General features: G+C 39.5%; 1 protein-coding gene across 6 annotated transcripts in view; it reads right to left on the reverse strand.

Annotated features, from left to right (window-relative positions):
- UST (uronyl 2-sulfotransferase) overlaps positions 1-16,772 on the reverse strand; it is a 439,470-nt gene that overhangs the window by 114,948 nt on the left and 307,750 nt on the right. For all 6 annotated transcript variants that reach the window (XR_014844857.1, XR_014844856.1, XM_085024120.1 and 3 more), the window contains one exon: positions 8,583-8,738. Coding sequence is in view for 2 of the 6 variants with exons in the window: in XM_021086988.2 (XP_020942647.1) it covers positions 8,583-8,738 (156 nt within the window). In the remaining 4 variants the exon portion in view is untranslated. The remainder of the gene's footprint in view (positions 1-8,582; positions 8,739-16,772) is intronic.

Genomic DNA, 16,772 nt, shown 5'->3' on the forward strand with positions numbered 1-16,772 from the left:
CTAGATGGAGAGGTTTAGGGATGGGAAGGAGGAAGAATCTGCTGAGCCCTGTGGCAGCAGAGGGAAGGAGAGGGGGTGGTCAAAAGAGCTTCCTTCTCAGAGTCCTGGCTGGGATCCTAACACACGGTGGTCCCCATTGGTGGAGATGGGGAACGCTGCAGGATGAAGCCATACGACTGCAGAAGTGAGGGGAAATGGGTTTGGTTTTGAAATCTTTGGCTAGAAATGGCATTGCCCTCCTTGACTTCTCACAACACTTTGAGAATTTTCTAGGACATGCTCTGTTGACATTACATGAAGTTGAGTTGGTGCACTGGCTTTGAACCAGATTGTAAGCTCCTTGAGGGCTGGGGTCAGGTTTTATTTATCCCCCACAAAGCCAAGCCCAGGTGCCTGCACAGAACATACACCCATAAATGTTCATGCAACGAAGAACCCCTTTTAGGAAAAAAAAAAAATTGGAGTTAAGAAATACACTGGAGTTCTTATCATGGCTCAGTGAAAACGAATCTGGCTAGTAACCATGAGCACACAGGTTCGATCCCTGGCCCCGCTCAGTGGGTTAAGGATCCGGTGTTGCCATGAGCTGTGGTGTTGGTCGCAGATGTGGCTCAGATCTGGTGTTGCTGTGACTGTGGCATAGGCCGGTGGCTAGAGCTCCGATTCAACTCCTAGCCTGGGAACCTCCATATGCCCTAAATAGACCAAAAAAAAAAAAAATAAAAAAATAAAAAAAAAAAAGGAAGGAAGAAAGAAAGAAAGAAAAAGAAAAAGAAATACACAGTTCACTGAAGACAGAATTATCACTAACGCTTTTCTTGGACAGACCTATCCATTCATTACCCTGTGTCACATGGAGCTAACAGTTTTACTATTACAACATGTAGGATGTAACAGCATCAAACAAACTGTCATTTTCTGATTGGTTCCCAGGCTACTAAATGCTCTTGATACACATGCCGTCATTTCATCTTCACTTAATTCCACGAGTTAAGTATTATTATCTGAGGTTTACCAGTTAATAAACTGAAGTGCAGAAAGCCTACATAAAATTGCTTACAGTCTCACCACTAGAAAAAGCTGGTGCCAGGATTCAAATCCAAAACCTCTTGCTGTCTATCATTTGGCTGCAATCTCCTTACCATTCTCACTACTGTTTGTTTTCTACATAACCTGTTAAAACTGGAGGGAGGTAACGGTTAGCAAAATAACTTTGGAGACTAAAAAGGGTTTATGGGGATATGAATTTTCTACTTTTCATGTGATGGGCTGAAAAAATGGAAAGAAAGTTCTAACAGGTAGAAAAGCATTAAAAATAATAAAAAACATCACAGAGAAAAAAATCACAGAGAATATTTTTTAAAGTTCTAGGTGGCAAAGCAGCGTATTGTTAACAAGCCAGGAGTGAATTTAAAATACTAAAAACAAAGAAAAATAACTAGGTAATGGAATAGATCTAAAGGATAAGTTAAATCACAGCACATCCGAGAATGAGACAGAAATGAAGTTTTAAAAAAAAAAAAGCAAGAATCAAATAGAATTTATAATGCAGAGGATATGCCAGGCAGTAGCTTTTAATCTTTCGCTTTCAACCTAACTGGCTGAGATGACAGAGCAGAAAACCTTTACCTGCAGTTCTACAAGAACAGCTAGTTGGTAAAAGACTTCCTTGGGAAATGCTTGTCAGCAGCAACTGACAGGGCATCGACCCTGCTCTGAGCTGAATCCTTGGGTCACTCATGACGCCTTCTAATTTTGCAAAACATCTTAAATGAAAAGACATACATCAAAGCCAAATAAGGAGTATCTTAGCGGAGAACTCCTTGGTCCTTTAACCTCAGAGGCCAGGAGGATGGCTGTGGGCTCAGGTTACCTGTCCCTCTTGCTTCTGCAAGAGGAAGTCCTTTGAGCAGGAGGTAGGATGGTCTTCCTGCCTTCAGCTTGGGGCTTGCAGTGCCTGCAACAGACACAGGCCTGCAATGAAGAAGAAGACCACCAGGGGGCGCATGATGGGAACAAGGCAAAGAGGCTGCATCTGACTAGAGAAAATCCATCTCTACAACTGGAAGGAGAGGAGAAAATATTTTAATTTTTCAGGGCTTGTTGCTTCTTCCTGTTTTTTTTCCCCCCTCCTTCTCTTTCCACTGAGTTTTCTTTAGCAGACTCTGCCTTTAGCTATAGGACTCCAAGATAAGACCTTGTTTGCAGAACTGAGTGAACATTTTTCCTGTGGCTGGGAGATGGACTTGGCTAATCTTTTTGGTTTGTTCCAAAGTCTGGCTGGAGCAGCTCTGATGCCTGTGGACACATCCCTCCTACTCTAAGGTCGGGAACCTCTGAGGGTCATTCTAGGAGACTTTTCCAAAACATCTTAAGCAGGACTAAGGCTTCTGGGATAAACTCCTGGGACAGACACTCCTCGGTAAGACTTCAGGGGAAATGTGATGTATGCAGAGGTTTGAGGGATTCTCAGGTGAAAGAGGAATTTTCCTTGCTAAGTGGAGGATTCTCTTTGATAAAAGGAAATCTTTCTAATAATTAGAGTCCTTTATGCAATCATTCTTCACTAGAACTGTGCCTGGGCATCTCCTGGGGAGTCCCCCACCTCTGCCCCCGTCAAGATGAGCATACCTGGGCTCCACCATTAAGAGTATAACTCAGTATTCTGCAGTAGGACCTAGAATGACGTGTTGTGAAAAAGCTCCCAAGAAGATTCTGATGCTGATGATGGTTAAGTACTATTTTTTAAATTGACTTCCCAGTGCCCATAAATAATGTTCTATCTCCTTAGCCTAATATTCAAGATTCTCTGGGATTTGAGCCCAGTTCACTTTAATTCTTATTCTCCCACATTATTCTTGAACACTTGTTTTTTTGTTTTTGTTTTTCCTATAAAGGGACTGTTAATATTTTCCTAATAATGTTGTTTAAAGGATTCGGATAAGATGCATAAACATTCAGTGTGCCGTCTGGTGCTCAATGTATAGAAATAGAAAGAGTAGGTCCCCAATGAAAAGTCATCAACCTGAACACGTAAATGGTGAGACCTGCCTCAAAAATGAATGAATGAACCTTTCCCTTTAAACAGAGGCTAGTTGGCCCTACCTTAGGGAAGCCTGGGAGGAATCCCCAAGGTCCCAAGACCACTTCCAAATCTAACACAGTTTCTTTAGGTGAGTTTTCTCTTCTAGAGCCACAGTGCTTTATAATCACAGTCAGACTTGGACTCTGCAGTGAGTGAAAGCAGTGGGGAAGGGAGGTCAAAATACTGTAAAGAAATTCGGTTTCTACCCAGGAAGCTAAAGCAGTCTAGAGCACAGACACATAGAGGCTCTGCATCCTCCACCCTGTGAATACTTTTCAAGATTTTAATTATTTGAATAGCTGTGGAATAGAGTCAGAGCAGATGTGGAATTTATAGTGAAAGAGCAGCCTTTACTGCCATGGCTGATGGAGGCGTACAGGCTAGGCCCCCAGCTCTCAAGCCGTGACTCAGAGCTCTGTGGGATGCAGCTGAGAGCCACAAACACTCAGCAAGAGTCCCCTGGCCAACTAAGACTTGGAATCTCTAGGTGGAAGCCAGTTAATCAGATTATTTCTCAGAGTCTTTAAAGTGTGAATAATTATTGTGATTCTCTCAGAGTCTTTCAAGTGTGACTAATTATTGTGATTCTCTCAGAGGGAGACGGCGGGGGGCGGGGGGGGGAGGGTCAGCATTTCCCAAATTTCTTGAATCATGGTATTTTCTTTCTTTTTTTTCCTCAGGAGCACATTTAGGGAAACACTGATATGATGGTTTTGACAGGGATTCTTAACCATATCTGTAACTGCCGTGGCACTTGATCTTAAAAAAAAAAAAAAGGTTTTCTGGATTCTGGTCCAAAATCACCAGGAGAAGGGCCACTGCAACCATATGTTTCAAAAGTCTCTGCTGGAGATTCTGCTGTGTAGCCAGACGACCACTGCGTTAGGAGAATGGCTCTTGGATTTGGGAGGCCTAAGTTCAAGTTCGGGTGTCACAGATAGTCATTTTGTTATATTTGGAAAAATGACCTCATCTGGTTGTCTTAGTTTTCTCATCCATAAAGCAAGAAATCATACCCACTCACCGGTACAGTTTTAGGTCCAAAAGAGTTGAATAATGAAGTAAAACAATTAGCACAGAGGAGATGCTGTTTCCAATTTGTAGTCCTCAAAAGCTTCAGTATAAATAAAAATAGGAAATGTACTTGCTTTCTCAATCCTTTAGGCCCACTTGTCAACAATTCGTGCCTTTCTCCAACAAGAATGAAATAATTTTGAATTCTTCTATCTGCGCTATGCCTATGACCCTTTGATTTTTTTTTTTTTTTTTTTGTCCTCAGAACAATGTTCTGAAAGATAGAGGCAGGCCATTAACAAAGATGGTCATGAGTCTTTTGGAAATCACACCCATGTCTTCTGGAAAACAGTTCCTTATCTTTCAGATTGTATACAATCCCTGTTTTCCAAGAGATTACCTAAACCAGCCCAAGAAATTGAGATATGGTTTTAGAGCACAAATGAAAAAAATATCACCATGGGTGGGCATGGTATGCCCTGCAAAGGTCCAACATTTGGCCAGCAGCAGCCACCCCTGCGCTTTTGCTGAGGTAGAGCTTTCTAAAATATGAGCGCCAAAGGCATTTCTATTTCTCACAGGGAAAATGTGATGGGATTTTTATAGACATCCTAGCATGTGCTGTCTTCACACTCTTACTAATAATCGCTTCAGCGTCTTATTCCATCAAATAGATTTTTAAAATCTAGGACTGTGTATGTGTGTGTGTGTGTGTGTGTGTGTGTGTGTGTGTGTGATGACAGCTACCCTCCCCCAGGGAGAAATGTACGGGTGGATCTGACCCTGGCCCAGAGAGGTGCCGTTGTGTATGAATGAAATGGTGCAGATAATTCCAGTCTTATAAGCAGATACTTTTCCGAAGCTCACTTGTAAGCCAGTAGTTTGGAACTTGGAACACATTTTTTTCATAAAAGAAACGGTCTGCATGGTGCAGAGTCCGGGGCCAGCCCGCAAGAGCCCGTTTAACTCTTTAACTCGTACTGCACCCGAAGCGCAAGTGTCTTAACTCCAGACAATGTTTCCATGGCAACGCGTTTTCAGAGTTCTACTGTTTCACGCCGAGAACCACCAACTTTTAAATTTTAACTCATCTACATCACTTCTCCACTTTTCCTTTAATAAATTACCAAGAAGAGGAGCTATTCATACCACAAATTATTTCTTGAATGTATTCAGTTAAAATAATATTTTTTCTCTGCTTGTTTTAGGCACTTTATAACTTTAGTAAAAGGATGCATATAACAAGGAACAAGCTTCTTTAAACATTCTCGAGCTACTTGAAACTTGGTTTCTTGTCCTGGCGTTTCCTGGTTCTGTCTGTATGTCACAGCCTGGTCAGCTAGCTTCATAGAGGCAATTGTCACCACCTTTATGTTTGTTTTTATTTTTTAAATTTTTAAAAATTTTTATTTATTCTTTTAGGTGGCTTTTTAAGATTTTCTTATTTATTTTTTATTACTCAATGAATTTATCACATCTGTAGTTGTATACTGATTATGTTTGTTTTTACATCAAAACTATTTGTTTTTTCTACCGTATCGTTACCTTTCCCTTAAGTTTTTCAAACTTGCCTTATAATGTAATAGGAATCTGGAATAACTAAGTAATGAAATATATTCTAGGTCACACTGACCACAGGAATCAGAAATGTTTCAACTAATTATACACAGATTATGGTAGCAGTTGTATAAATATATCACAGAATCACAGGGCTGGAAAGAACCTTAAAAGATTGTCTAGTCGCTTCCCTGGCATCCAGACAAGCCAATCATTCCAGACGGATGAGAACGAACCTCTGTTCTAGAGGAGAAGGATGACTTGGGCTTTAACCCCTTCTAAAAGATTTAACCATTTATGCACCACTAGTGAATGAGTCTTAATTTTCATCTAAATCCTTCCCTTGACAGTTCCAGTTGTATTTTACTTACATTTGCTCCTTACAGGAAAACTAGTAGGTTGATTTGCATAAAACCCCACAGTATATTTAAACAGCATGTATGTGCTTGCTCTTCTGGGGCCTTCCCGAACAGCTCAGGGTCTAATTCTTCCTCCGGTACTTTGCTCCCTCTGGGTTGTGACACTTTTCAGCAGTGAGAACTGAAATTGAGCTATGAGGCTTTGAGAATGAGCATGGTTTCCATATGTAGGAACGTCTAAGTCTAATCTGATTAGCAGACCCAAAGAACCAAGAGAAACCCAAATATTATATTTATAATAAAACTGCAGTAGCAGAGGCTATTTATTATAGTCCCCTCCTCTGATGTAGTGAAAACGCCGTAACAAGCCCGAATCATAATAGTTCTTCAATCAGATAAGGAAAGTAAAGAGAACCTTCTCCTATTAAAATTATAGATAAACACGCGCTAGCCTTAAATGTCACCGAATATAATTTTTCTATTGAGTGCCTATTATAGAACCTATAAGGGAGTAATCTCAAAATATTTTTTTGATGATTGCTAATGACTAGGTAAGACTTGTTACTCAGAGACTCCTGAATGGACATTTTCAGAGGAATGGGCATTTTCATCTCTAGACTGCAGAAGACACGAAACACACAGGCTTCATAGCCAGTACTGTTGGCTATGTTACTGTCTTAAACCAGTCCTTCCATCCCCCGTGATAAGAGAGACAGGAAGGTGACTGCATATTCCTTCTGTGTGTGAGGTTTTGAATGCCTCACAAGTGGAGACTGTCAGAAAGAAGTAGATCTGGGTGGAAATGCCCATAATTACAGTCTCGACATGATCATACATTGTGTGTCTTGTTTACTCCCCAAACTTAACTAGTCATTGAGTGGTGGGATAGTTAATTTCATGTGTCAGCATGAAATGTATCAGCATGAACAGTGTATCTGTGTGTGTGTGTGCAGGTGTTTCTGGATGAGATGAGCACTTGAGTCATTGGTTCAGTAAAGAAGATGGTCCTCTCCAGTGAGGAGGGGCCTCATCCAACCTCCTGAAGGCCTGAGTAGGACAAAATGTAGAGGGAAGAGTTATTTGGGTTTTTTCATTTGTTTGTTTCTCCTGCCTGTTTGCGCTAGGACATCTCATCTTGCACCCCCTGATCTTGGGCTGGGATTTCCATCATTGGCTCCCCTGGTCCTCGGGCCTTCACACTCAGGCTCAAGCTCAATTACACCAATGGCTTTCCCGGGCCTTCAACTTGCAGACAGAATGTGAGACACTTCAGTCTCCAGTGTTGCATGAACCAATTGCTCACAATACATCCCTTTTTCTATCGCTAGATAGATAGATAGATAGATAGATAGACAGACAGACAAACAGATAAAGGGATGCACTGTGAGCAGTCGATAGATAGATCTTCTTTTTCTATCTATAGATATCCATCCATAGATTTCTATCTATAGATATCCATCCATAGATTTCTATCTATAGATAGATATCTACAGATAGATCTCCTTTTTCTATCTATAGATAGATAGATCGATTGATCTCCATCCTCCTGGTTCTGTTCTCTGGAGAACCCTGACTTATACAAATGGCTACTCACCAATTCTAAATACCTTAGGGGATGGAAGCAACTTTTTGAGACCAGGCTAACAAACGTGACCCTGTAACATGACCATAAGAGCACAAGGCCTAACTTTTCCATATTAATTAACAAAGCACTTCAGTAGAGACCATATACCTTCCTCTGGTGTGTGTTTAGAAAGTAGAATCTGTCTGCAGAGCTTCCTGACAGAGTAGAGCACCACCCCCAGCACATCTGCTCCACCCCCAGCACATCTGCTGTGTGTCCTGGCCATGGTAGGGCAGATTTGGCCCCAGGAAATGGGGTTATTCTTGTGCCACCACTAAATATGCCAAAAGATGCTTTGGAAGCTCCAGCATCCCCTAAACTTATCCTAACAGAAAGCTCATGCCTCCATCAACCAACCAGATTCCTGGCCTAAGAGGGTTTTCTCTTTAATATAACCATAAAAACAAAGAACACTTGTCAGAAAACCACAGAGGAAGAAACATTAAAATAAACTTTTCTTATTTTCTGCTCTCAAGATGTCAGCATTATTTGTAGCTCAGTGGTATAACTATCTGAGATTTCAGCATTGCTAATTCTAGCTAGACGATGACAAGTGTACTCTGTCCTTCATGGGTCTTAATAAAAGCATCCCTTCAAGAGAGTTCCCTGGTGGCTCGGTGGGTTAAGGATCTGGCATTGTCACTGCTGTGGCTCTGGTTACTGCTGTGGTGTGGTTTCAATCCCTGGCCCGGAACTGCTGCAGACTGCGGGCGAGGCCAAAAAAAAAAAAAAAAAAAAAAAGTATCTCCTCAAGGAAACTAACTGGTTTCAAGACTTCTGTCAGAACCCTTAGCTTAAATTTTCTTCCACATTCTGGCAAAAATACAGTATGACATTGTAACTCTGGTATTCATTTGTTAGTGGTTTCCAGGGTGTTCTCAAAGGGATCCACTAATTACGGATGAACTGAAGTACAACTTAGCCATGGGCAAAGACCACTTACTTGTTCATTTTTAGTGAGTCTGGTTTTGTTGTGAATGTCTGACGTGACCAGATTGAATCCGTGCTTCTCCGACAAGATTCTCAGAAGCAAGACCACGGTCCGACTCCCGCACTTGCCCACCCTGTTGTACACCACCTGGCTTGGGAAAGGGAGCACCTGGGAAAGACAGAGCAAACGAGAGACTTTGGGGTTAACGTGCTTAGGATTCACCCCTCAAATTCAGAACAAAACATGTTTGATCAGTCTAAGTGAGAAGCGTCCATACGAGGTTAAGAAGAGAACGTATGTGATTAACTCATTCCACATCCTGTATCCATCTATATCCTACAGATCGATATACTGGATCCTAGTATAACATCAGGGAAATGTTAGATTCCTTAATCTATCTACACTGACACTTAAAACTGGTAAAATTTACTGCCATCTACAATACTGACTGTGAAGCTTCTTTCATGTTTTCTTAGGAACAATATATATAAAAATGTGCTCTTCTGCAAGTCATGTTATGCTTTATTAGAACGGAGAATGCTCAGGAGTTCCTGTTGTGGCTCAGGGGGTAACAAACCTGACTAGTATCCACAAAGTTGCGGGTTTGACCCCTGGCCTCAGTGGGTTAAGGATCTGGCGTTGCCATGAGCTGTGGTGTAGGTCATAGACACAGCTTGGATCCCGTGTTGCTGTGGCTGTGGTATAGTCTGGCGGCTACAGCTCTGATTCAATCCCTAGCCTGGGAACCTCTGCATGCTGCAGGTGCAGCAAAAAAAAAAAAAAAAAAAAAAAAAAGAACAGAGAATGCTCAAGGAAAATATACTACTTTGCATACAGTAAATTTGCATACAATAAAATTCATTCTTTTAACGGGTACAATCTGGTGGGTTTTAGTAAATTCACCAAGTTGTGAACCATCACCACTACCCAATTCCAGAACATTTCCGTCACCCCCCAAAGGAACCCCATGCCCATCAGCAGTCACTTTCCATTTACCTCAGCCCCTTGATCCACCGAAACCATTCATCTACTTTCTGTCTCTGTGGTTTTGCCTGTAGCCTTCTGAACATCTCATAAAAATGGTATCATCAGAGATGTGGCCTTTTGTGTCTGGCTTCTTTTTTACTGAGTGTTACATTTTCAAGGTTTATCAGAGTTGTGTGAATAGGTACTTAGTCTTTTTATACGGCTGAATAATATTACATTAAATGGATATACTGTATTTTGTTTATACATTCATCAGTGGATAGACATTTGAATTGTTTCCATTTTTTTGCCTACTATGAAGAAGGCTGCTAGGAACGTTTGTGTATAAGTTTTGTGCAGACATATGTTTTTGATTTGCCTTGAGTAAATCTTAGGAGTGGAAATGCCAGATCATATGATTACTCTGTGTTTAATTTTTTGAAGAACTGCCAGACTATTTTTTAATACAACTGCATCATCTTATATTCCCACCAGCAATGGATGAGAGTTTCAATTTCTCCACATCCTTGCCAACACTTGTTATTCCCTGTTTTTTTATTATTAGCCATCCTAATGGGTGTGAAGTGGTATCTCATTGTGGTTTTGATTTGTATTTCCCCAATGATTAATGATGTCAAGCATGTTTCATGTGTTTATTGGCCATTTGTATATTTTCCTTGGAGAAATGTCTATTCCAATCCTTTGCCCATTTTAAAATTGAGTTACTTGTCTTCTTATTGTTGAGTTTTAAGAGCTCTATATTTTTTTCTGGATTTGCAAATATATGATCTGCAAATATATTCTCCCATTCTATGGGCTGTCTTTTCACTTTCTTGAGAATGTCAAAGCACAAGTTTTTAATCTTGATGGACTCCAACTTCTCTCATTTTTCTTTGGTTGCTTGCGCTTTTGATAGTATATCAAAGAAACCATTGCCTGATCCAAGTCACAAAGATATACGCATACGTTTTCTCCTAAAAGTTTTATGGTCTTGGTGCTAGCTAGCATTTAGGCCTTTGATTCATTTTGAGTTAATTTTGTGCATAGTGTGACCTAGTGTTCTAACTTCATTCTTTTGCATGTGAATATCCATTTGCCCCAGCACTATTTATTAAAAAGACTATGGTCTGTCTCCACTTAACCATTTGGCACCCTTTCTTGAAAATCCACTAACCATAAGTGTATGGGTTTATTTCCGGACTCTCAGTTCTATTCCATTGATCCTCATGTTTACCCCTATGCCAGAACCACAGAATCTTGATTACAATTGCTTTGCTCTAAGTTTTGAAATCAGGAAGGGTGAATCCTTACATGTACTTCTTTTTCATTCTGGGTCCCTTGCATTTCCATATGAATTTTAGGATCAGCTTGTCAATTTCTGCAAAAAAAGGAAGCTGAAGCTTTGATAGAGGTTATGCTGCTCCATTTGGGGACCACTGCCATTTAAATATCAAGTCTTCCGATCTATGAACACAGATATCTTTCCATTTGTTTGATTTTCCTTTAATTTGTTTCACTGATGTTTTGCAATTTTCAGTGTACAACACTTACACATCTTTTTTTTCTGATGCTATTATAAATGGAATTGTTTTCTTAATTTAATTTTTGGATTGACTGTTCAATGACAGAAATGCAATGATTTTCGTATATTGATCTTGTATCCTCCAATCTTGCTAAGCTCATTTATTAGCTCTAATAGTTTTTTGTGTGTGGATTTTTTAGGATTTTCAATAAACATGATCATGTCATCTGCAACATACATAGTTTTACTTCTTTTCCAATATAAATGCCTTTAATTTCTTTTTCTTTTCTAATTGCCCAGTTACAATGATTTTGATAGACTAAGAAGCAATTATAAAAAGCATGTGATAAAAATTTATATCCCCAATAAAGATATATTTCCATTTTGAATTCTCAGCATTGTGCAATAATTGACAAATGATAATCAAAAGATTGCTTCACTCAGCACAGAAGGCATAAAAAGGCCCAAAGCTAAAGAACACAGTACAATATCAACATAAATATACTCCAAACTTCCTTATGGTATGTAATTTGAATTTTTGCTTTTGTAATTATAGGTTTCATTTTCCTAAAATATTTTTTTTTATTTATTTATTTTTTGTCTTCTTAGGACTGCACCACGGCATATGGAAGTTCCCAGGCGAGGGGTTGAATACAAGCTGCAGCCACTGGCCTACACTGGCAATGTGGGATCCAAGCTGTGACTGTAACCTACACCACAGCTCCCGGCAACGCTGGCTCCTTAAGCCACCGAGTGAGGCCAGGGATCAAACCCGAATCCTCATGGACACCAGTCGGACCCATTATCTCTGAGCCACGACAGGAACTCCCTAAAATATTTTATATGCAGAATAGCACTTCATTAATTTGGAGCTTCAAGGCTAATTATCACTGGAATAAAACATAATACCTATATCACTTAGCAACCAGTCATGTACCATTTAATTCTCCATATATATGTATATATATATATATATATTTTTTTTTTTTTTTTTTTGAATGAGCAATACTTTGCTTCCCTAGGGCTAGTATGTTCTATTATGTGCCCTCACAGTGCCTGGAAAATGCCTTGTATATACAGGACCTCAACAGACAACAATTGGTTCTTGGCAGCCCTGAGCGGTTTAATGTACTGTTTAATAGTAATTAACACAATGATTCCACTAAGCTATGAAGCCAGGAGAATCTTCCAATACAGCCGCTCTTTCTGATCAAATGCTAAAAAAAGTCACCAGGGTAAAAAGACTGTCATTATAACAGGTCATTTTACTTACGGTTCAATCAGTAAGTACACCAGAAGTCTGTTCTCTGACAATGACTGCAAAAGTTCAGATGTCCAGATAAATCATTTGGTTCTTATTTATGAGGTTATGACCTGGGGAGGCTGGACTGGGCTCCATATTTAATGGAATAATATTAATAGTGTTTGTAAATTGGACTTTCCATTATAACCAGCCTGGGAGATGGACTATGGTTGTGACAGAGTTGCCAACATAAACACAACTTCTAATTTCTTTAGGGAATTAAACTGTTCAAGAATTGGGTGAATGCATTTTTCCTTGCTTTCTAGCACAGCACAGAACAGCCAGGGAGAATTTGTTATGCCTAAATTGATGACCTAGAAGATGTGAGTTACCTATTACATACTTTATTCTAAGAGTGCAGGTATAGCTTAGACAATTTAAGTAAAGAACAGCAGCACTTAGAAACTTTAGGTGGAAACATTTAATGTCGCCTGAATTTCTTGGGTAATCAACACAGTAGCAGGCTTAACATCTATTTATTCTCTTTTGCTAAGAGCTTTTTTTTTTTTCTTTTTTTTTAACCTTTGGGTTATTGGTTAGCTAATTCCAATTCTTCATTAGTTTTGTGAGAAGCTTCCAAATAATGATTATAAATATTTGACATTTTTGATTTGCATTTCTCTAACAATCAGTGACGTTGAGCATTTTTTCATGTGCTTGTTGGCCATCTGTACATTTTCCTTGGAAAAAATGTCTCTTCAGGTCTTTTGCCCATTTTTCCATTGGGTTGTTGGCTTTTTTTGCTGTTGAGTTGTATAAGTTGCTTGTGTATTCTAGAGATTAAGCCCTTGTCTGCTGCATCATTTGAAACAATTTTCTCCCATTCTGTAAGTTGTCTTCTTGTTTTCGTTTTGGTTTCCTTTGCTGTGTAAAAGCTTGTCACTTTGATTAGGTCCCACTGGTTTGTTTTTGCTTTTATTTCTACGGCTTTGGGAGACTAACCTGAGAAAATATTCAGAAGGTTGATGTCAGAGAATGTTTTGCCTATGTTCTCTTCCAGGAGTTTGGTGGTATCTTGTCTTATATGTAAGTCTTTGAGCCATTTTGAGTTTATTTTTTTTTTTTTTGTGCATGGTGTGAGGACGTGTTTTAGTTTCATTGCTTTGCATGCAGCTGTCCAGGTTTCCCAGCAATGCTTGCTGAAAAGACTCTCTTTTTCCCATTTTATGTTCTTGCCTCCTTTGTCAAAGATTAATTGACCATAGGTGCCTGGGTTTATTTCTGGCTTCTCTATTCTGTTCCATTGGTCTGTCTGTCTGTTTTGATACCAGTACCACACTGCCTTGCTGACCGTGGCTTTGTAATACTGCCTGAAGTCAGAGACAGTTATGCTTCCTGCTTGGTTTTTGTTCCTCAGAATTGCTTTGGCAATTCCGGGTCTTTTGTGGTTCCATATAAATTTTTGGATTGTTTGTTCTAGTTCTGTGAAAAATGTCATGGGTAATTTGATAGGGATTGCATTGAATCTGTAGATTGTTTTGGGTAGTATGGCCATTTTTAAAATATTAATTTTTCCAACCCAGGAGCATGGAGTATCTTTCCATTTCTTTACACCTTCTTTAATTTCCTTGATTGATGTTTTATAGTTCTCAGCATATAAATCCTTTACCTCCTTGGTCAGGTGTATTCCCAGGTATTTGATTTTTTGGGGTGTAATTTTAAAAGGTATTGTGTTTTTATATTCCTTTTCTAATATTTCATTGTTAGTATACAGAAATGCGACTGATTTCTGAATGTTAATCTTATATCCTGCTACTTTGCTGAATTTGTTGATCAGTTCAAGTAGTTTTTGGGTTGAGTCCTTAGGGTTTTCTATATATAGTATCATGTCATCTGCATACAGTGACAGTTTTACCTCTTCTCTTCCTGTTTGGATGCCTTTTATTTCTTTTGTTTGTCTGACTGCTGTGGCTAGGACTTCCAATACTATGTTGAATAACAGTGGTGAGAGTGGGCATCTTCCATGTTAGCAGGAAGGCTTTCAGCTTAGGGTTTCCTTAGGGTTTTCTATATATAGTATCATTTCATCTGTATACAATGACAGTTTCACCTCTTTTCTATTTGGATGCCTTTTATTTCTTTTGTTTGTCTGACTGCTGTGGCTAGGACTTCCAATACTATGTTGAATAACAGCGGTGAGAGTGGGCATCCTTGTCTTGTTCCAAATGTTAGCAGGAAGGCTTTCAGCTTTTCTCCATTGAGTATTATATTTGCTGTGGGTCTGTCGTAAATGGCTTTGACTGTGTTAAGGTATGTTCCCTGTATTCCCACTTTGGTAAGAGTTTTGATCATGAATGGATGTTGGACTTTGTCCAATGCTTTCTCTGCATCTATTGAGATGATCATGTGGTTTTTGACTTTACTTTTGTTAATGTGGTGTATGACGTTGATTGTGTTATGTTGAACCATCCTTGTGCATTTGGGATGAATCCCACCTGGTTGTGGTGTATGATCTTTTTTTACATATTGCTGGATTTGGATAGCTAAAATTTTGCTGAGAATTTTTGCATCTATATTTATCAAAGATATTGGCCTATAGTTTTCTTTTTTGGTGGTATCTTTGTCTGGTTTTAGAATTAGGGTGATAGCAGTGTCATAGAATATCTTTGGGAGTGTTCCTTCTTCTTCAACCTTTTGAAAAAGTTTAAAGAGGATGGGTGTAAGTTCCTCTTTGTATGTTTGGTAGAATTCGCCTGTGAGGCCATCTGGTCCTAGACTTTTATTTGTAGGGAGTGTTTTTATGACACAGAGACTCTCATATTGAGTGAAATAAGTCAGAAAGAGAAAGACAAATACCATATGATATCACTTATATCTGGAATCTAATATATGGCACAAATGAACCTTTCCACAAAAAAGAAACTCATGGACTTGCAGAATATACTTGTGGTTGCCGGGCGGGGCGGTGGGGGGAGTGGGGTGGATGGAGACCTTGGGGTTAATAGATGCAGACTATTGCCTTTGGAATGGATTAGCAATGAGATCCTGCTGTGTAGCCCTGAGAACTATGTCTAGTCACTTATGATGGAGCATGATAATGGGAGAAAAAAGAACGTATACGTGTATGTGTAACTGGGTCACCATGCTGTACAGTAGAAAAAAAAATATATTGGGGAAATAACAATTTTAAAAAATTAGGCTTAGGCTAATAAAACAAGAAATTGTCACAATAAATAAATAGATATGTGATATTTTAAAAGAACACATACATATTAAAACAAAAATCCCTGCATCATTCCTGCAGGTCTATCTACAATAATAGTTGAAAAAACAGGAGAGCTTTACATCCTTAATGGGACTCCAATTTTGCTATTTTAAATACCAATGTACAGCTATAGAATATAAAGACAGAGCTAGGAAATGTGTTTTCAGATAAAGCTTCTGGAATCAGTCTTGTGACTTTTAAAGAAAACTACATCACACATGTAAACGTCCCTCGAATTTAGGGTGGGGCTTATACATCCTTTTCTAAAAACCTATGGAATCCACTGGAAATGGCACATTTAGTCAGGCCAAATCAATGTTTTGATCAGTGGACAGAATAGGTGTTAAAACTAACAACGGCCATGAGTTGATTCATCCTTGCTTTTAGTCACACTATAAATTTGCTCCTGAAGAGTCTGCTTTACCAACCACTGTCATCTTTTGTTTAAAGTGTGCTTTCTGGAATGATGGTGAAAAATAGGACTGACTTTTATGCAGGGCTGACCCCGATCATGTCCCAGCTCTGTGCCATGTGAATTCTTTTAATCCTCGTTAACAACACTGAATCAAATAGCATAATTATCTTCACTGTAGCGGTGCATTACTCCAGGAGTTTAAATGATCAGATAATTTAGGCACCATTAATAGCACTTCAGTGACTTCCCTGTGTGCCCCTCATCCCATAGGCCACAGATTCACAGAATGACAGTTTGGGGTCTGGTGGACTAATCTGGACTAATCCATCCATTCCAATCCCCTCCTCCTGTCACTCTACCGCCCCCTACCACCCCCACCCCCAGCCCGATTTGACGTGGCTAGAGCTTTCCCTTGTCCTTCCCTCGTCATTTCATTCTCTCAAGTACGCTGTGAGGTAGCTCTTAGGACAAGTTTTAGATGAGTAAGCCGAGGACAGAGAGATCATTTGGCATGTTCAAGGTCACAAAGCTAAAAAGTGGCGCGGAACAACTGAAGCCCGGTTCACAGTTCTCCCAACCCCGAGACGACACTCTAATACACCATAACATCAAAGGGTGAAAAGGACCTTCAGTTTGGCTTCTGCGGCAGAGATGCTATTTCTTTTTGTCAAGTCTTGAATGTGGCCAACCTCATGAAATGCTATTGTTCAACAGTCAACTATCACAAGCAGTATCATCGGTCATTGCTCATCCAATACTTATGTTCCCAGAATGCTCAGCTGGAATTGACA

This window comes from Sus scrofa, chromosome 1 (assembly GCF_054392235.1).
Source record: "Sus scrofa isolate SSC_HxYL_T2T_F1_AM1 chromosome 1, Sscrofa_HxYL_maternal_Yorkshire_Landrace_v2.0, whole genome shotgun sequence".
Classification (NCBI taxonomy): Eukaryota; Metazoa; Chordata; class Mammalia; order Artiodactyla; family Suidae; genus Sus; species Sus scrofa.